The sequence below is a fragment of the Muscardinus avellanarius genome (assembly GCF_963383645.1).
Source record: "Muscardinus avellanarius genome assembly, chromosome: 16".
Classification (NCBI taxonomy): Eukaryota; Metazoa; Chordata; class Mammalia; order Rodentia; family Gliridae; genus Muscardinus; species Muscardinus avellanarius.
The window spans coordinates 36,349,839-36,367,883 of NC_137802.1; the positions used below are offsets into that span (position 1 = coordinate 36,349,839).

Here is an 18,045-nt window from a genome sequence, read left to right on the forward strand (position 1 = left end):
GGCCCTTTGCAGACCCTGTTTCAAATAAAGAACAAAAAATAGGGCTGGGTGTGTAGCTTGGAGGTAGAATGCCTCTGGGTTCCATGCCCAGCACTAAAAAAAAAAAAAAAAAAAAAAAAAAAAAAAAAACTGGGCGGAAATCTAAATGTGTAATAATTAGAGAATGGCTCAGAATCTCATGGTGTGATCACATGAACAAATACTATGTCTCCATGATTACAAAGCAACCAACATTGAGTGCACAGCCATACCTCGAGATGGGCTGGGTACCACAAAGGATACAGCTGGCCTACTAGAAAACAGGACTAGCAGACATAAAGAATAAAGCAATGCAATGCACTGTGTTAAATTATAGACATTAGCCGGGCATGGTGGCGCACGCTTGTAATCCCCGCGCTTGGGAGGCAGAGACAGGAGGATTGCGCAGGTTCAAGCCAGCTGCACGCTGGCTTAGGAGACCCTGTTTCCAAATAAAAATGTAAAAATAGGTCTGGGAGTGTAACCTGGAGGTAGAAGGGCTTCCAGGAATCCCAGAACCACCAAAAATACACAAATAAATAAAATAAAATAAAAATAAATTATAGACATTAAGGAGTTAAGAGAAAGTGGTGGGACCAGGGAGGCCGAGAACCCAGCGCTGTGTGTGGGCTGGTCACCGCAGAGGGCTTTCTTTGGAAAGGAAGTAGGGCTGAAGAAGCCATGGGGCCTTGAAAGAGCAGAAATCCAGGCAAGTGCCCCACTGATGGCGGATGATGCAACTGGAGTGCCCACATATTGCCGTTAAATGTCTGCACCCCATCTCCTTGGGGGCAAAGAATATATGGAGAAGTCAACCGTGACACAACAAAACAGATAATGATATCTTGTATTTTCTATAATCTGAAGGCCTGGGGGGACTGTCCTAAGCACAATTTCCTTTTGCTTCTCACAACCCATGGGGATCCGCAGGCAGGCAGGACTGGCTGCGCTCTGTCGGGGAGGAAAGCCCGCAGTGGATGGGAATGGAGCCACTCCCGGAACACAGATCTCGCAGAGCCCCTGCCTCTCTCCGAAGACTTTGTACTGTGAACACTGTGGGTCGTGCACACATCCGAACACAGGCCACTTCTCACTCCCTGACCCTACTCTTTCCTTATGACGGGGGCGGGGAGCGTGTGGGATCCTTAACAGAAGGGCAGTACAGCTGAAAGCAGAACTTGTTAGTTTTTAAACAAGGATCAGCCAGTTGGACCTCAGAGTGGGTGTTTCCATGAAAATTCCAGGGCTTTCGCAGTGCTCCACGAACTCAGCCCAGCCAGAAGAGCAAGCGTAGGTCTTTTTCTTCTCTTTTTGCAGCCAGCTAAAGAGTCTTTGATTAGGTCTAGAGACGGACTCAATTAGCATCATGGAAACACAGAGCAGATTTCAGAAAGGAAAGGTCAGGCGTGAGCCCTCGCATTTGCTATCAGCCGTCTGCCAAGCAGGAAGTGCTACTCAGATCTATTTTTAATCATCTTCCCTAGGCTAGGGCTCCTGGGAGGATACAGAGGCCAGTGTTATTCCAAGACAAACATTTAATTGCTACCTTTCTATACACATTTGAAAATCGTCTCTGGATACTCAAGGCTGACTTAACACACAGAGGCCTAGTTCTTAGGTTCTGTCACTCTGGTACCCACCCACAAGGTCATCTCTGGAAGGCAGGGCTGGGGACAGTCCTTGGGGAAATGATCTGAGACAGTCTGGGAGATCAACTAACTCCACACAACCTGATAACCCCTCTAACTAGGTCCCAGGTCCTTGCATTGGTTGCAAGTGACGGGGAAGAAGTGGGACCTTAGGTCCAGGAGTACATGGCCATTCCCCAGAGAAGCGAGACTCGAGAGGAGAGGAGGTCTCTGCAAACAGCCTCTCACTCCCATTTTTATCCCACCCATATTTATCACTTCAGAAAGGTAAATTAAAACCAGTTCATCCGGGCAACAAATCATTTATTACTCAATATGTGGGGCGGCTAGAGGAGGGGAGAGGTTTCATTTCAATTCCCAAGGACCCGGCCTGCACCACGGCTGGCCCATCCAAGCACAGGAACATTCTGTCCACTCATGTCTCAGTTCAATCCAACCCAAGAAATGAAACATCTCTGGGCGGCCTGGATAGGGAGTCTGGCGCAGCCAGGGCAGATTATGCAGAAACAGAACCTGGCTCAGGCAGCCCCTGTCTTCTCCTGGCCTACAAAGTCAACACAGAATTTCCTTGTCTCTTGACACTTATAAACTTTCAGCCTCCAATTTCCACCCTAAGGTAAAGCCTAAGCATATGTTCAACTGAGTCCCAGCCAAGCCAAGTTCTATCTGCCAGGAAGGGCTTGGGGCTGGGCAGCTAGCCACCACCCAGGCCTGCCCCACCCCATACAGTCCTGCGGAGCTGCAGGGCCCACTGTGCCCGCCGACAGAGGGGTCTGCTTGAGTTTTGTCCACCTATCCGCCCTCCCTCTTCCCTCCTTAGGAGCGTATCTTCCGGTGAGCAGCCGGTGGGAAAGCTAAGCTGAAAGGGCACCTTGGCTGTGGGATCTCTGCCTGAGGATGTGAAATAGGAGACCAGGTATGTGGGCAACTTAACACCAGCCTGAGCCTGGTCAGAGGTCCAAGGAGGAAGGGCCAAAGTGGGAGGCATGTGCTTCTCAGGAGCACCAACTCCCATGGCGGGGACTGGCATCCCTCCCCCAGTGCAGGGGAACTCTGCTCTAGTGAGCTGGGGCGCACATGTCCCTGGGGGTGGGGGGAGGAAAAAGGCCACTGCACAGGGTCACTCCCCCTGACCCAGTTGGACCACAAATTAATAAGGGCTTTGAGCCCTGCTGCCTCCTGAGCTCCTCTTCTTGTCTGGTTTCAGGAGAGACAGAGTTAATCAGCAAACAGCTTGAGAAAGAGTGACTCTGCCCTGCTGAGGACTCTTGCTCCATCCTTTCCTCTGCTTGCTAGAGCTTTATGGGCCAGAAAAGCCCATTAACAAACACACACAGGAAGGCAGATAAAAGGTCAGCTTAGGTGACTCAGCAAGACCCTGTCTCAATATAAAAAAGACTATGATGTAGCCCAGAGCCCCTGGGTTCAAGCCCCAGCACCACAACAAACAGAAAAAACTTGGGGTGCCATGTTTGGTTTGAGGATAAATTCCCAAGAATAAAGAGGGCTTCCTAGAAATCTCAGAGCCAGGAGAGCATCCTGGGAAGGACCAAAAGGTTCTGAGCTGGATTTTTCGACTTACTCAGAGCAAGAACTAGGTTGGGTGATAGAGTGCTGAAGGGCTTGGACACTGGGCTCAGGTTCAAATTCAAATTCTTGCTCTGCCATTTACCAGCTGGGCTGCACTGGTCAACTCAGTCTAAGCCTCACTCTCTCCATCTGAAAATGGGGACAACAGTAGTTTATCTCCCTCTCTCTCTGGGTTGGCATGAATCAAAAGATATGATTCATATCTGAAGTGTCCAGCACAGAGCCTGCTTGGCATTCAGTAAACCATAAAGTGATACAAGCTGCACTGTCATTTGAAGGCCTCCAGAGAGCTGCTTTTGTTTTTAAACAAATGTCAGTCATAACCACCTCTAGCCCTTCAGGGAGTTAGTATGAGTAGGAAGGGCTAGAGATCAGAGAGTGGGGACAGTATATGTAGGGATCTTCCAAGTACTGAAAACACTGGTCTGAGAGTAGTGGTTTCCAAATATTAGTATTAGTTGTATCACAAAAGAGGGCAGTGTTGTTAAAAATACAGATCCTCAGCCAAGTGTGGTGGTGCGTGACTGTAATCCCAGCACTTGAGAGGCTGAGACAGGAGGATTGCAAGTTTGAGACCAATCTCAGGAATTTAGCAAGGCCCTCCACAACTTAGGTGACACCCAGTTTCAAATTACAAAATAGAAAAAATCGGAAGTGTAGCTCTGAGGTAGAATACCCCTGGGTTGAATTCCTAGCACCACACAAAAAATATAGAGACAGAGATATTGGTAGCTGGATAGACAGATAGCGACGTCCCCAGTAGGACGGGGACTAGGGTAGGGTCAGCCTGAAGCCAGAACACAAAATTAATGGAGGCACCCACTCTAAGGTGCCTCCCTGAACCCTATGTTCTAGATGACAGGGCTTCCCTTGGCCAGACAGGGCCCAGACTCCCTAGCACACTCAGACTTGCAGACTAGGGATGTCTGGGGATGTGGCCTATGGATTCCAGGTAGTTCCGGTGTGCTGTCAGGGTTGGGAGTCACTGCCCAGGAAACCCTAACTTCTCCATGTTGTAACAAGAACTTGGACCCTTCATTTTCCCCCACAAATATATATCCAGTAGTGGCTAAAAGCAGGATTAAAGGCTTGGCATCTCTGCCTCCATTTTGCATCTGTCTCCTTTGTTCTGAGTCACCGTGGATAAACATCTCTTGAGGAGTGGAAGCTACGTCCCAGCAACAGCGACTCTTCTATTGCTGTCAAGGCCCCGCCTGACCGACCCTGAAATGATACGGGAGACCACAACCTGATCAAGACCACCTGCTCCGGCAGCTGTGCAGAGCCTCCGGCTAGGCAGCCCCCAGCCCGTGCCCTCATTCTTTTTTCTATAAAACCTCAGCGCCATTGCCAGCACCTGGAAGAAAGGGCTAAGGAAGGGGAAGGCCTGTCTTCCCCGGATGGCTGCACTCATTGAAACTCTCCTCGTGCTTTTCATCATCATCTTCTCTGTTTGGTTCTGGAGACGAGTGGTAGAACTTGACCTGCCAGTTTCCCAGAGTCAGGCCTCTGGCCTAGGACTCCAATAATAATGCCAATTTCAATTTCTACTCTTAGGTATGTCCTAAAGGAAGACTACAGAAGCCACTTATTTCCCTCTTCACTTGGCCTTCTCAAACCTCATGGCTACACCAAAACACCCGAATTCTGCAGTTTGTTCCCTTAAATTAACAGAAAAAGCCAAGTACGGTCGTGCACACCTGTAATTCCAGTACTTGGGAGGCTGAGATGGGAGGATTATAGGTTTGAGGACCGCCTCAGCAAGTAGTGAGAGTCTATCAACCCAGCAAGACTCTGTTTTTAAAAAACAACAACAACAACAACAACAAAAACATAGAATAGGGCTATGAGTATAGCTCAGCAGTAGAATGGCTTGGGTTCAATCTCCAGTACCACAAAAATAAAAAATACAGACAATATAGATGGCCATGGGTGTGGCTCAAAGAGCACTTACATAGCATGAGCAAGGCCCTGCTGCTTAACCTCAGCACTGCAAAAATAATAAAACAAAATGGCAAAATACCTCATTAGTGTAAAGCTGCAATTGCCAGCTTTCAATAATTCAGTGAGTCCCACTGGAAAAGACAGATGTCTGGGGAGACAGGCTTCAAGGACTCACAGAGGCCCGACTTCATAAGGAAACTCTACCAAGTTATGGCTGTTTGTAGTTTGCCAATGATTAACCGGCTTGCTGGTTAGCTGACAGCTTCACCAGGGAGAGACTGCGCCTGGTTATTAATTATGAACAGCCATTAACTGTAAACAGCACACTATCAGTGTATATTAACTGCTGTACAATATCAACAAAGCTCAAGGATGCACTGTTTATAGAAGCTAGAAAGAAGCTGATTTTCCAAAACAGGCCATGTTATATTCTCACCCAATCCTAATCAAATCCTAATACCTCCTTGCTGGAAGCCTTTTGTGGCTCCCCACAGCATGCAGAACCGAGTCTTCACCCACAGCCTGGCTTTCTGTGCTTGCATGACCGGCCCCTGCTGCCCCCAGCTTTCCTCAAACACACCCTCCTCTGTCTGTGTCCTGGGTTGGCTCTCCCCCATGACGCCTCCTACTTGGAATGGGCTGCTCTATCTCGTTCGCTCAGTAAGCACTCATTATTCTCCTTTCCCCCACAGCATACTGAACGATCACCTACCCAAGCCTGTCTCACCCCAGTTTACGATGGTCCACCCCACTATCAGCTTTCCCCACAAGACCAGAAGCTGCCCAAGGGCAGGAGCTTTGTCGTATCCATCTCTGTATCCTCAGAGCCTTGCAGGGTAGTATTCAATATGTGCTGAATGATCAGGGAGATTGTCCAATGCCACACTGAAAACTGAGGGCAAAGCCAGACCCCGCAGAGGTGGCTGGATCCCTTCTCACTCAGGGCTTTGACGATGGTGCCGACTCTCCCCGAGCGGGGCCTCGCATTGTTTGCCCATCGGTGATGAGATTGTAGGAAACTATGTGCACAGTCTGGCTTGGTGGCCCAGTAGCCTATGGTGGGAACCTACGGGTGCTAAATGGCTGAGGTTGAAGTCTGGCTGGTGGAACGGAATTCTGTGCTAACTGACACCAGAGTATCTATTACACCTTGTCAACTGGCAAGGTTCCTCAACCCCTCAGCTATCCGTACCGAAGGAAGCCACTATGCTGATTTGGGATTCCTCTGGAAATCACACAAACCCATTTCTCCGACTCACACTTCACAATAGCCATTTCGATCATCTAGCCCAGGAGTTAGCAGGGCTTGTAAACCCAGCAAATAAGCCCAGGCACAAATTGGGACTCTCACCTGTTTTGTAAATAAAGTTTCACTGGAACAAAGCCATGCTCATTTGTTTATGGTGCTCTGTGGCTGCAGAATTCTGGCGCTAAGACTTTATGCTTGGCAAAGCCTAACATTCACTATCTGTCCTTTACAGAAAAAGCTTGGCTGACCCTTGGATCTCTCCCAAATAACAGGGAGACGCTACTCCACCAACAGCCCCTCCCTCCTACCATGGGACCGGCTGCCCTGCTCTGGAAGTTAGTGCACAGACTGGCTTTTGAATGAAGTCATTTCTTTGTTTAGCACTGGTCAGAGCCCTGGGGTCCAGGAGAATTTTGCCTGTCAGAGACACAGAGGCATACTTAGCACACGGCCTGGTACCACTTAGCACACCGCCTGGTACCTGGTGGCGCTCAATAAATGTTTACTGCATAAATAAGCCCAGGGCATGGGAAGTCAGCCAGTCTGGTCCCTGAACAAAGTCCATCCTCCCTCCTGTCAGCTGCAAGGTGACCAGTCACCCAGGTGGCTGGCAGCAGCCTGGTGACCTCAATGTGTCAGGCCTTATCTTATCGGCTTTCCTCCTTCCTCCTACTTGCCCAGCACCTACCCCCACAGTGCCTAGGGCAGACTGGCCTGTTTTTATAGAGGAGACAGACAGGGAGGAGCTTTCCTCCCCCACAGATATATTTTGCTTTTCTTTCTCCTTGGGAGGGGGATGGGGAAATATGGGGAGACCTGTAAAGTCTGGTTTCACTGGCCTCCACTCCTCAGGTTTAGGGGTAAGTTTGTCCAGGAATGCATTCTTGAAGGCCTGCTTGGAGCCCTACCTGGCATTTGGCACATCTGGCATCTAAAGGGAAGGAGCCAGCTGTGGGTGAAGTTGGCAGCTTTCAGAAGGCCCAGGGTGTAAACAAAGCAGCCACCACCCAGTGGAGAGAGGCCTGTCTGGGGAGGACCAACATTCCTCCAATGACATGTAAGAGCAGCAGGCCACATTACCAGGCTGGGCTAGCTCCGCTGACGCTGCAGGGCAGGGCAGGCACCTCTCAGGAAAAGCAGGCCATCTGAATGGAAAGCAACATGGAAATGTTGGCTTCGCAGCCGCCCAGGTAACACTGGGATGGAGGCGCCCTTTCTACGGCTCCAGTAACTCAAGTGCACCAGGTACAAGCTTGGTGAGGGCCAGGCTCCCCCGGCTAGGAGTGTACCTTGGAGGTAGAATGCCCCTAGGTTCAATCCCCAATATGACACACACAAAAATAAGTAAATAAACTGCCCCTTCAAAGATCCAAGGGCGACAGGGAGAAGAGGGAGGGGGAGGGGACCCCAGCACCACCTGCTCTGCCCTTCTACATCACAGTGGTTGGAGGGAGGGAGTCTATGGACGATTAGATGTTGCTGTTGTTCTTAGCAGCAGCTGGCAGAGCCATCTCCTCCTCTCTTCCTCTCCCCCTCCCTCTGGCTCTGACTCACAGTCCAGCCACAGGCCAGGGAGGGGGGAGGGGAGGGCAGCACTGAGCTTGGCAGTCCTGACCCCACAGATAATACTCTGGGTCACCAGGTCAAACCCTCCCCTTGGGAGCTTTGCTGAGGGCTTTGGGGACAAAGGTATTAGAGATTGGGGTTTTCTTTTTTCTTTTTTGAGTTTTTTTGCTTTTAATAAGATAAGGAAAATGGCTCCTTTCAGAAGAATCCCACCCTGCCCCCACCCTGAAGCCTCATAGAACGAAGCAAACTGACATGCCGTTCCCTGCCACCCTCCAACACCAGGCGCCTCCCAGCTGCCCGGCTGCTGGTGACACCGTGGGTTGGAGTCTTTGACACTGACCTGTGAGCCAGAAGGGAAAATGAACCACCTGAGGGAGTAGAAGAGTGGGGCTGGAGGCAGATTTTTCCATCTGAATTCAAGAGAGGCCACACAGCTGCTTGCAGGTAAGGCCCGGAAAGCAGCAGGGGAAGGTGCTGCTGGTGTTATTTAATTACCTCGGGGACCTGCGGGGTCTCCTTGGAATTATAAGGAACAAGAGACTCACGGTTACAGAGGACAGCCGGATGGATGGCTAACAAGCAACAGCTAAGCCTCGCGAGAGAGGGGGAGGGCCGGATGTGCCTGGGCACCAACCCTCATTATATTTGAGTGCCACTTTCCATGTGGTTTGACTTAGTCAATATTCACAGAACAGCAGCTACTCACGTTTACGGGTGTCGCACCCTGTCAGCACCTTACGTGGCTCTACTTGGTCTAATCTCCACAAAAGTCTATCGAGTATCTGCCATACATATTCCCACTTTGCCAATACAACACAGAGGAGTGACTGGATGTGTTCAGCTCCCAAGTGAAAAGTGCAGGGTTTGGGCGCAGGCAGGCTGGCACAGAGGTTACGCTGTCAAACCACTAAGTTATGCTGCCCTGTATCGCCTGATGAGACTCCATTAGAATCTGAGGATGGGGCAACAGAGGAACCTGAAGGTGTCTATCCTTTTGCACTTGTTTGGATGGATGAACAAAGAGGAGAGCTGGAGAGGTGGACAGGCTCACAAGATCACAAAGCGTGGCGTGCTCATTCCCCAGCTGCCGGCCTCTCCCAGGGTTGCCTCCGGCACTTAACAAGCACCTGTTGTGCACAAGACTGTGAGGGGTGAGATGAGGAAGAGGCCCTCCTTTGGTCTCTCTGGGCCTTGGCTTCCTTAATCTGTAAAATGAGTTGACCCAGAATTCCCAGGATCAAAGGCACTTCCAGATCAAGTTCTGAGAGTCCATGACTCCAGGACATTTAGAATCTTGTTAGGAAGAAGGGCAATTATACGTTAAAAGTGCACATAACCACAGACCATACAAGGCAGCCATTAGTTCCCAAAAGAACAACCAGGCAGTGGGTTCAGAGGAGGGAGGGAATCCTGCAGGCTCCCAAATATTGGAATTACAGGTGTGCACCATGATGGCAGACTAGATTATTAGCTCTGAGTGTAGCAATGATGCTGGCTTCATCTTCTTATCCCTAGCATGTAGCCCAGGGCCTGGCATGCTGTTGTTAGGACTAATATTTTTAAACTGAACAACTGGTGCATGACGGTAGATTCTGGTCAGGCCCCAAATACAACAAACAAACCAGCAGTGTGCAACTTTATCATCAAAGAGGCCAAAGGGAGCTCGTGCACAAACAAAACCCAGGGCAGGGGTCCTGCAGCTACTTCTTGCTTCCCAGGGTAAACACTTCTTTGGAGTCACCTATGTCCTTACTAAGTCAAAGGCTCACGTACAAACCACTCTTTTTTTTTTTTTTTTTTTTTTTTTTTTGCGGGTCTAGGGATGGAACCCAGGGGCATTCGACATCCGAACTACATCCCCTGCCCTATTCTTTATTTTGAAACCGGGTCTCACTGAGTTGCAGAGGGCCTCACTAAGTAGCTGAGGCTGTCCGCGAACTGCAATCCTCCAGGTCTCAGCCTCCAGAATGCTGGGATTACAAGCGTGTGCCACCACGCCCGGCACAAACCACTCTTAAGATGAAAACCTTACCGGCATTTGTAAACCTCAGGGTTAATTTTCAGGGATACACCTCATCGCTCAAGTCAACATTTTTTTTTTTTTTTGGTATTTAAAGTAACCACACAGAAAGGATCAACATTTGAGCAGATTTGTGCTCCAGCTGCTTGTATTCTGCAATAAAGAAACCCAAAGATGAGAAACCAGACTTGGTCCCCAGCAGTTCCCTGGAGAATGAGCACCTCTGCATGTGCCCGACCGTTCATTCTCACAGTGAGCACGTCGGCTGTGGGACGGGGCTGCCTCCCATCCAAAGATCACAGCTCCCTGAGCCAGGTGCCAGGCCACAGGCACGGAATCCCAGTACTTGGAGACTGAGACGGGAGGTTTGCAGCCAGCCTCAGCAACTCAGACCCTCAGAAATTTAGCAAGACCCTGTTTCAAAATTCAAAAAGGGCCGGGGGTACAGCTCACAGGTAGTATGCCCCTGGGTTCAATCGGCAATACAAATAAGAAGAAGAAGAAGGAGGAGGACTTCTTGGGCTCAATTCCTTTTGTTCATGCCTGCAAATGAGAAAGACTTCTTTAAAACCATAGAGTGCAGCTGGGTGTGGTGGCGCACGCTTGTAATCCCTGAGCTTGGGAGGCTGAGACAGGAGTATTGCGCAGGTTCAAAGCCAGCCTCAGCTACTTAGTGAGGCTCTCAGCAACTTAGTGAGACCCTGTGTCCAAATAATATATAAAATGGATCTGGGAGTATAGCCCGGAAGTAGAAAGCCTCTGGGTTCCACCCCCAGTACCACCAATAAAAAAAAATTAAAAATAAATAAAAAATAAAACCATAGAGTGCTTGTATTTCTCTGCCAAGCAGTGGCCCACAAATATTCCACCACTGTTTGGAACACATTCAGACTATAGCAATGGACACATCTGAGGTGCCCATTTCTAATCTCTTCCACAGCAGTTCATCTTCTGGTAGCGACGCTCACCATTAGCTGCCAGGTCATTACGGACTCAACAGTCTTCAGCAGCGCCAAACTGCCAACAGGATGAAGTCCTGAACCTTCATCCTCACAATCTGCATTACCCTACTCTTTCTATTGGTTGTTACACCGTCCCTCAACATCTAACCCAGAAGAATGACTGCTGTCTGCACACACCCTGCCCGCCGCCTCTGTTTATACTGCTTTTCTTTGTGTTTGTTTGGTTTGGTTGGTGTATGTGTGGGGGATACTAAGGATCCGCCTCCAAAATACACCCTCAACCATTTTTTTCTTTTCTTTTCTTTTCTTTTCTTTTTTTTTTTTTTGTGGGTCTGGGGATGGAACCCAGGGGCATTCGACCTCCAAGCTACACCCCTGCCCTATTTTTTATTCTTTATTTTGAAACAGGGTCTCACTAAGTTGCAGAGGGCCTCACTAATTAGCTGAGGCTGTCTGCAAACGGCAATCCTCCAGTCTCAACCTCCTGAATGCTGGGATTACAAGCATATGCCACCACACCTGGCTTTTTTTTTTTTCTTCTTAATTTTTGTTTTTCTTTTTTGGTGGTACTGGGGTTCCTGGAAACCCTTCTACCTCCGGGCTACACTCCCAGACCTATTTTATATTTTTATTTGGAAACAGGGTCTCTTAAGCCAGTGAGGCTGGCTTCGAACCTGCGCGATCCTCCTGTCTCCACCTCCTAAGCACGGGGATTACAAGCATGTACTACCACGCCCGGCTCTTAATTTTTATTTATTTATTTTTGCAGTACTGGGGTTGAACCCAGGGACATTCTACCTCCAAGCTACACCCCAGACCTAATTTTTTATTCTTTATTTTGAAACAGATCTCACTAAATTGCAGAGGGCCTCCCTCATTAAGTAGTTGAGGCTGTCCACAAACCACAATCCTCCTGTCTCAGCTTCTCAAGTACTGGGACTGGAAGTGTGCGCCATATGCCCGGCCTAAGACCCTGTTTTAAAAATTAAAAAATCCCCGCGCTTGGGAGGCAGAGACAGGAGGATCGTGCACGTTCGAAGCCAGCCGCACTGGCCTAAGAGACCCTGTTTCCAAATATAAAAGTATAAAATAGGTCTGGGAGTGTAGCCCTAAGGTAGAAGGGCTTCCAGGAACCAGTACCACCAAAAAAAAAAAATTAAAAAAATTTAAAAAATAGGGCTGGAGGTGTAGCTCAAAAGTAGAATGTCCCTGGGTCACAAAAGTAAATAAATTCAAATTATTCAAATCAGATTTGAATGAAACCGATTTGAATAAAAATTTGAATAAAACTTTGTTTATATATGTCTTAGCCACTGAATATCAAAAATCTCTCCCAATTAATAAAATTAGACTTCAACAAGTTTCACAAGTTAGATAAGCTCATGGGATAATTATCTTCAAGAGCCACTTCTGACACTGCCCATACTCCTTATGAATTATGCTGTTTGATGCAACCTCACTATCACTACAAATGCAAACAGTGCTCACCAGAACGTTTTCCAGCACACCTAGAGAAGAAACGAGAGGATTTTTTTGGGAAACTCTGTTCCTGTATTTATTCTTTATATAAAAATTTTAGGACATTAATATTTTAGAGTCATTTTATTGTACATTAGCAGCACAACCTGGTGGGCAGTGAGAATTCCTGCCGGGAGAGTCAGCGGGTCTGGACAGATCACAGTACTCCACCAGCCCAGCCCCGCCAGGCCCACTACTTCTGAGCCACTGCACTGGGGTGCAGACCTTTTGGGAAATAGCTGGTGTGCAGCACGAGGGCTCAGAGGCAGAGGGGGTAACTGAGGACAGAGTCTGCCTTTTGGCAGCTGCTAGATCAATACAAGGTTTCAGCGCCTCTTACCCGCTGCCTCTTTTCTCAAAGAATTGCTGCCTCTAATCTCTAAGTGGGAAGAAAAAATCCAAAATGCCACTACTGTAAGCCCCAGGGAACCCCGTAAGGAACAAAAACAACCTGCCTCCTAAGTGCAAGCTCAAGAGGATCCACACGGAGCTTCAAAGAAGCCAGGCCAGCTCAGGGCTCATGGAGCACAGATGGGGGTTGTGAGGCCATGAGGCCTCAGAGGCCTGCTTCCTCCTGAAGGAGAGGACCTGCACTTCTGGGAATCCTGCGTTAGCCTCCAGAAGAAGATCTGACATACAATAACAGTGTTGAAGGGTGAGTAAAACATTTCTTCCTTTCGCCACCCTGAGCACCTCCTGCAGGGCCTTTTTCTCTACGAACCCAGAGCACCCGAGCAACGGGGTCTCCAAGTAAAGCCACAAGTCCCCAAAGTGCACCTGTAATACACTAACGCAGTTCACCATTCCCAAGGGGCCTGCTCCCCTAGGCGGGGCTGGCAGGAGCACGGACTTGGGAAGGACTCGGTGTGGAACACCCAGGTTCCACGATCCGTGCTGGCCATGGACTTACATTATTCTTGCTCAGGGCCAGTAACTGTTGCCACTGCAGCTATTATTATCATATGGCCAAGGAATATTTTTATACTGGAGCTGGCACCATTAAGAAAGAAACAACAGTGTGAGCAATTTCTCGTGCCAACTCAAAATACCTCTGCGAGCAAACGCTCCAGCATTTAGACCACAACACCCCCATGAAAGAAATCGCAGGACGCCTCAGCACATTCCCTGTATTGTTCTATTATCAATTCAAAGCCCCCCACCCTCCTACAGAATAAGGACTGTTATCTTTCTACAGACACACTCAGCATATGGGGGGGGCTGGGGATTGAACCCAGGGGCACTTTATTTTTTATTTAGAAACTGTGTCTCCCTAGATTGCTGAAAGTTGCTATGCTGCTAAGGCTGTCCTTGAACCTGCAATCCTCCTGTCTCAGCCTCCCAAGTACTGTGATTGCAGGCACGCACAATCCTCCTGTCTCAGCCTCCCAAGTACTGTGATTGTAGGCACGCACCACCATCCCTGGTGCACACTCAACTTTTTCTTTTTTCCCCTGCTGGTACTGAGGATTGAACCCATGGCCTTAGGCATGCTAGGCAAGCACTTCACCAGTGAGCTATACCCCTAGCTGGACTTGTTCAGCTTTCTATTGCCCCTTCCTCTTAACCAATGCCTAGGTTCTGGGCTCTAAAGTGAAACTCTTTTGATCAATCTAAATCTTCTTAGTATAAAGCAGCAAAAATATCCCCTCGAACCTACCCCCCAACCCCTTTTTCTGTGCAGTAAGGCCAAGGGAAACCACTGGATTACATTTGCATAGAGCTTTGCAATTTGCAGGCCACCCACACATCCATGATCTCATCTGAGCCTCAGGACAATCCAATGAGGTTAAGCCTGCCCCTTCCTCATGAGTGCGCCTCTGCAGAGGACCTGCAGGGATGGCACGGGGTAAGTCCATCTGCTATGACTTGAATGTGTGTGTCCCCCAAGATGATGGTATTAGGACATGGGACCTTTGGAAGGTTCTTAGGTTGTAAGGGCAGAGCCTTCATAAGCAGGATTAGAGTCCTTACAAGGAGTCCAGAGAGACAGAGAGCCCTGACTCCACCATAGGAGGGCACGGTGAGCAGCAGCCATCTGTGACCCAGAAAGTGAGCCCCTGCCAGACACAAACTCTGCAACCTCTTGATCCCAGCCTCCCTGGCCTCCAGAACTGAGAAGCAACTTTTTGTTGTTTATTTATGTGGCACTGGGGATTGGACTCAGAGGCATTCTACCTTCGAGCTATACCCTCAACCCTCATTTACTTTTATTTCTGAAACAGGGTCTTTGCTAGGTTGATGAGACTGTCACTACTTGCTGAGGCTATCCTCAAACCTGTGATCCTCGTGTTTTGGCCTCCCACGTACTGGGATTATAAGCATTTGCCACCATGCCTAGCTCTTTCTGGTGTTTATAGGTCACCCAGTTTATGGTATACTTTTTTTTTTTTGCCAAACAAATGTCCAGCTTTCAGGCCGAAGGTCCTAGCACAAGTACAAAATATCACTGAACTGTGCTGCTGCTGCCTGGGCTCTAGCATCTGCTTCCCAGTTTCTAACTCCCACTGGGTGGATTCTGAAGCCACAGGAGATTAAGTCAAGAGAGGAGAACAGGAGGGACATTCTCTCCTTGAACTTTCTTAAATGGAAGGGGGGAAAAATGAAAAGAAAGGCCCATTTTCCATCCAAGGAGGGGGCTGGGGCCATGATCTTTCCATTAAGTGGACCTGCAGAAGAATCTATAGATTATTTAATGCCGGGGGTGGCTGCGGAGAGAAAATAAAGGAATCTTTGTGTGGTGCCAGCCACAGTTCCCTCACTCACTCTTTCCCCATCAGCCATCTCTCCCCGCTCTTTAAATCATGGAGCTCTAATGCGCCCCATCTGTGCACCGGCTGCAGCCAATGAAACCAAGGCTTGTGCTGACTTTGGCCAGCACTCGTGAATGCGCGGTTCTGCCCCAAAAGGGGCAGGAGAGAGGCCATGCGGCCAACAGAGTCCCTTTGGCTCGTTCGTCGTCTTCCCCAGTGCTCCGGCACCATCCATTCCTTTATGTGATCATCCACTAAGCTCTTGCCAGAGGTCTAGTTCTGATCTGGATAGGACACAGCCTGTGGGTGTGAAAGCTCATGACACGGTGGAGGAGGGATGCTCTCGCCAGAGGTCCAGGGCCTGCAAAAGCCCGAGCTGTGTATTCAGAGAATGCTGCCTACTTCCAAGCAGCTGAAACAAACCAAGGAAAACAGGCAGGAGCCTAACCCCCAAGCCAGGCTCTGCCCGCTCATCAAAGTCCCTGGACACCAGGCCAAACAGACAAGACATAAATGCTGAAGGCCGCTACTGTCTCTATATATTCATTTTCTACTCCAGCCCCAAGAATCACCTCTTCCAGAAATTCTTCCTCAACACCTGCTCCAAGTAACAACTCTCTCTTCTCTGACCCTCCAATTTCAGATCCTGGACAACTGTTTTAAGTCTCAGCTTTTCCACTGGTAATAAATATGACTAACCACCTGCCTTACAGACTTCTTGTGAGGGTTAAGTGTGATAACATTTTATAAAGTGTCAAGTAGCAGTTTCTAGTGCAGCGGGGGTGCTAAAATACACTTTATTGGTCCCTTAGTTTCTTATGATACATTGCACTTCTTCCTTGTGTTAAAATGGTGCCTTGGCTTCCCTGCTCAATACAGCCAAATGCTTTCTTTGGAGACTTCCAAAAAAAGGACGACATGGTTCCCCTCCACGTTTGCAGGCCCGCTTCCCACACCCAGGGGACTGGCTGCTCTCTTCTCTCCCCGACACAGCCTCCCACATCCAAACTTCCAGACAAAGGGTTCCCCCCAAACTCAAAGGGAATCAGAGACAAGATGGACGTGTGGATACAGAAAGAAGCTAAAAGCTGCCTGAAACATAAATAGAATAAAGGAGAATAACTTTCAGAAACATAGAGAAGGGAAAGTGGGGCAGAGAGAAAGCCCAGCTAGGTCTTTGAGGGCACCGGGCATCAAGCTCATGGTGATTCTACAGCCTGGAACAGACCTAGACCAAGGGACTCAGAGCTCAGGCCTGGTTTTGAACCCCTACTCGCACAGACGTGGCTGTGTGGGTGGCCTTCTTCACTTCCATGTCGGATAGGCCAGCTGCACAACAACTAACTGCTAATCTAACTGCTGCCTGGAACCCTCAGCCCACTCTGGCCACAGCTACCAACACAGAGGCAAAGAAAGCATGGCCACCTTTTCCAGAAGTTCTTGCAAATAGGTCGGGAATACTATTTTTTTTTTTTTTAACCTCATCTGGGTCTGCATAGAGGTTTATTTGTTTTTACTCTAAAGGCCTGAAGTCCAGGTTCTGGAGAAAGATGCCGTTAAGGGAAAAGACTCCCACGATCTTTTTTCTCTTTGTTATGCGGCCTAGTAAAACCTGTTTCTCCTCCCCTGGGAATCTACGGCCAGGAGGGAGGTAGTTCCCATGAGAATGCCGCCTGAAGGGTCCAGTTGCTGGATCACACTACTGGGATGTTGGGTTTATTTATCATCAAACCCCAGCCTCAACTTTAGAAGCAGTTGTGAAGGCTCCTCAGGGAAAACGGGGTCTCGTTCATTTTCTTGATTATAATCAAATGTCACTCCACATTACCTCGTGTAAGAGCCCCAGAGGCCCCGTGAGACAGTGGGTCATCTCTTCACCAGGCCACTTTTGTTCCTCCACTGGCTTTAGTAATGCCATAGCCTCACAACTTTCCCTGGGGCTTGCCAGGGGCTGTCTCACCTTAGCCAATAAGCCCCTCTCCACTGGGGTGCGGAATGCTGGCCTAGCAGGTTTAAGACCCTGGGTTCCATGCCCCGCGCTGGAAAAACGAGCAAAACCCTCCACAAGACCCTCTTCTCCCCACCTCTCTTAGAATCCACTTCCCAAGACAGCACTCATCTGCCAAACTAAGCCAAACAAGCCAAGCAAGAGGTTCCACGTAGGCCGCAGCCCTCCCTTCTCTGGCCTGCAAGCTACCAGCCCCCGAAGCCTCCAACAAGGATGACATCTCATTTCCACACTAACAAATTAAAGCACTTCTCTGTCCCTGCAACTTTGAGTTATTTCTCAGTTAAGTGAGACAGTCAAGTGGGTCAGCCGTCCCTGTACAAAAATCCAAAATGGACAAATATCCTGGTCTCTGGGAGAGCTTTAATTCTCTGCACCCTGGGGAGCTGAACCACTGTGCCCTCCCCAGGGGCAGGCAAGAAAGGCCCGTGGGAACCCTGTACCTTGGAGATTAGTTCGTCATGATTGGCCAAGTGAGCTCTGCAGTGGATGCAGCTGTAGGTCCGGTGGCAGGAGGGCAGGTACGCCTGGAAAGTCTTGGATCTTGTCATCTTCACCATTGGCGCCGCTGAGCGTGGGGTGAACTCCGGGGCAGCCCACGAGGCGCTCCCACAGGACGGGTCGCACGGGAAACACCGGAAGACGCAGGTAAAGGCCGTGGTTTGGCAGGGGGTGGGTGTGGGGCAGGCTCCACACACTGGTGACGTCTTCGGAGGAAGGACCCTCAAGCAGAGGTCTAGGGCTGGTTCTCAACAGCCTGCACAAGCA

At 49.2% G+C, this 18,045-nt stretch overlaps 1 protein-coding gene across 1 annotated transcript in view; it reads right to left on the reverse strand.

The window, feature by feature from the left end:
• Nucleotides 1-17,837, reverse strand: part of YPEL2 (yippee like 2) — a gene marked incomplete at both ends in the record, with an annotated part of 39,774 nt that extends 21,937 nt beyond the window's left edge. The window contains one exon of the mRNA XM_080712932.1: nt 17,721-17,837. Coding sequence (XP_080569058.1) covers nt 17,721-17,837 — 117 coding nt within the window. The remainder of the gene's footprint in view (nt 1-17,720) is intronic.
• Between the last annotated feature and the right edge of the window lie 208 nt (nt 17,838-18,045).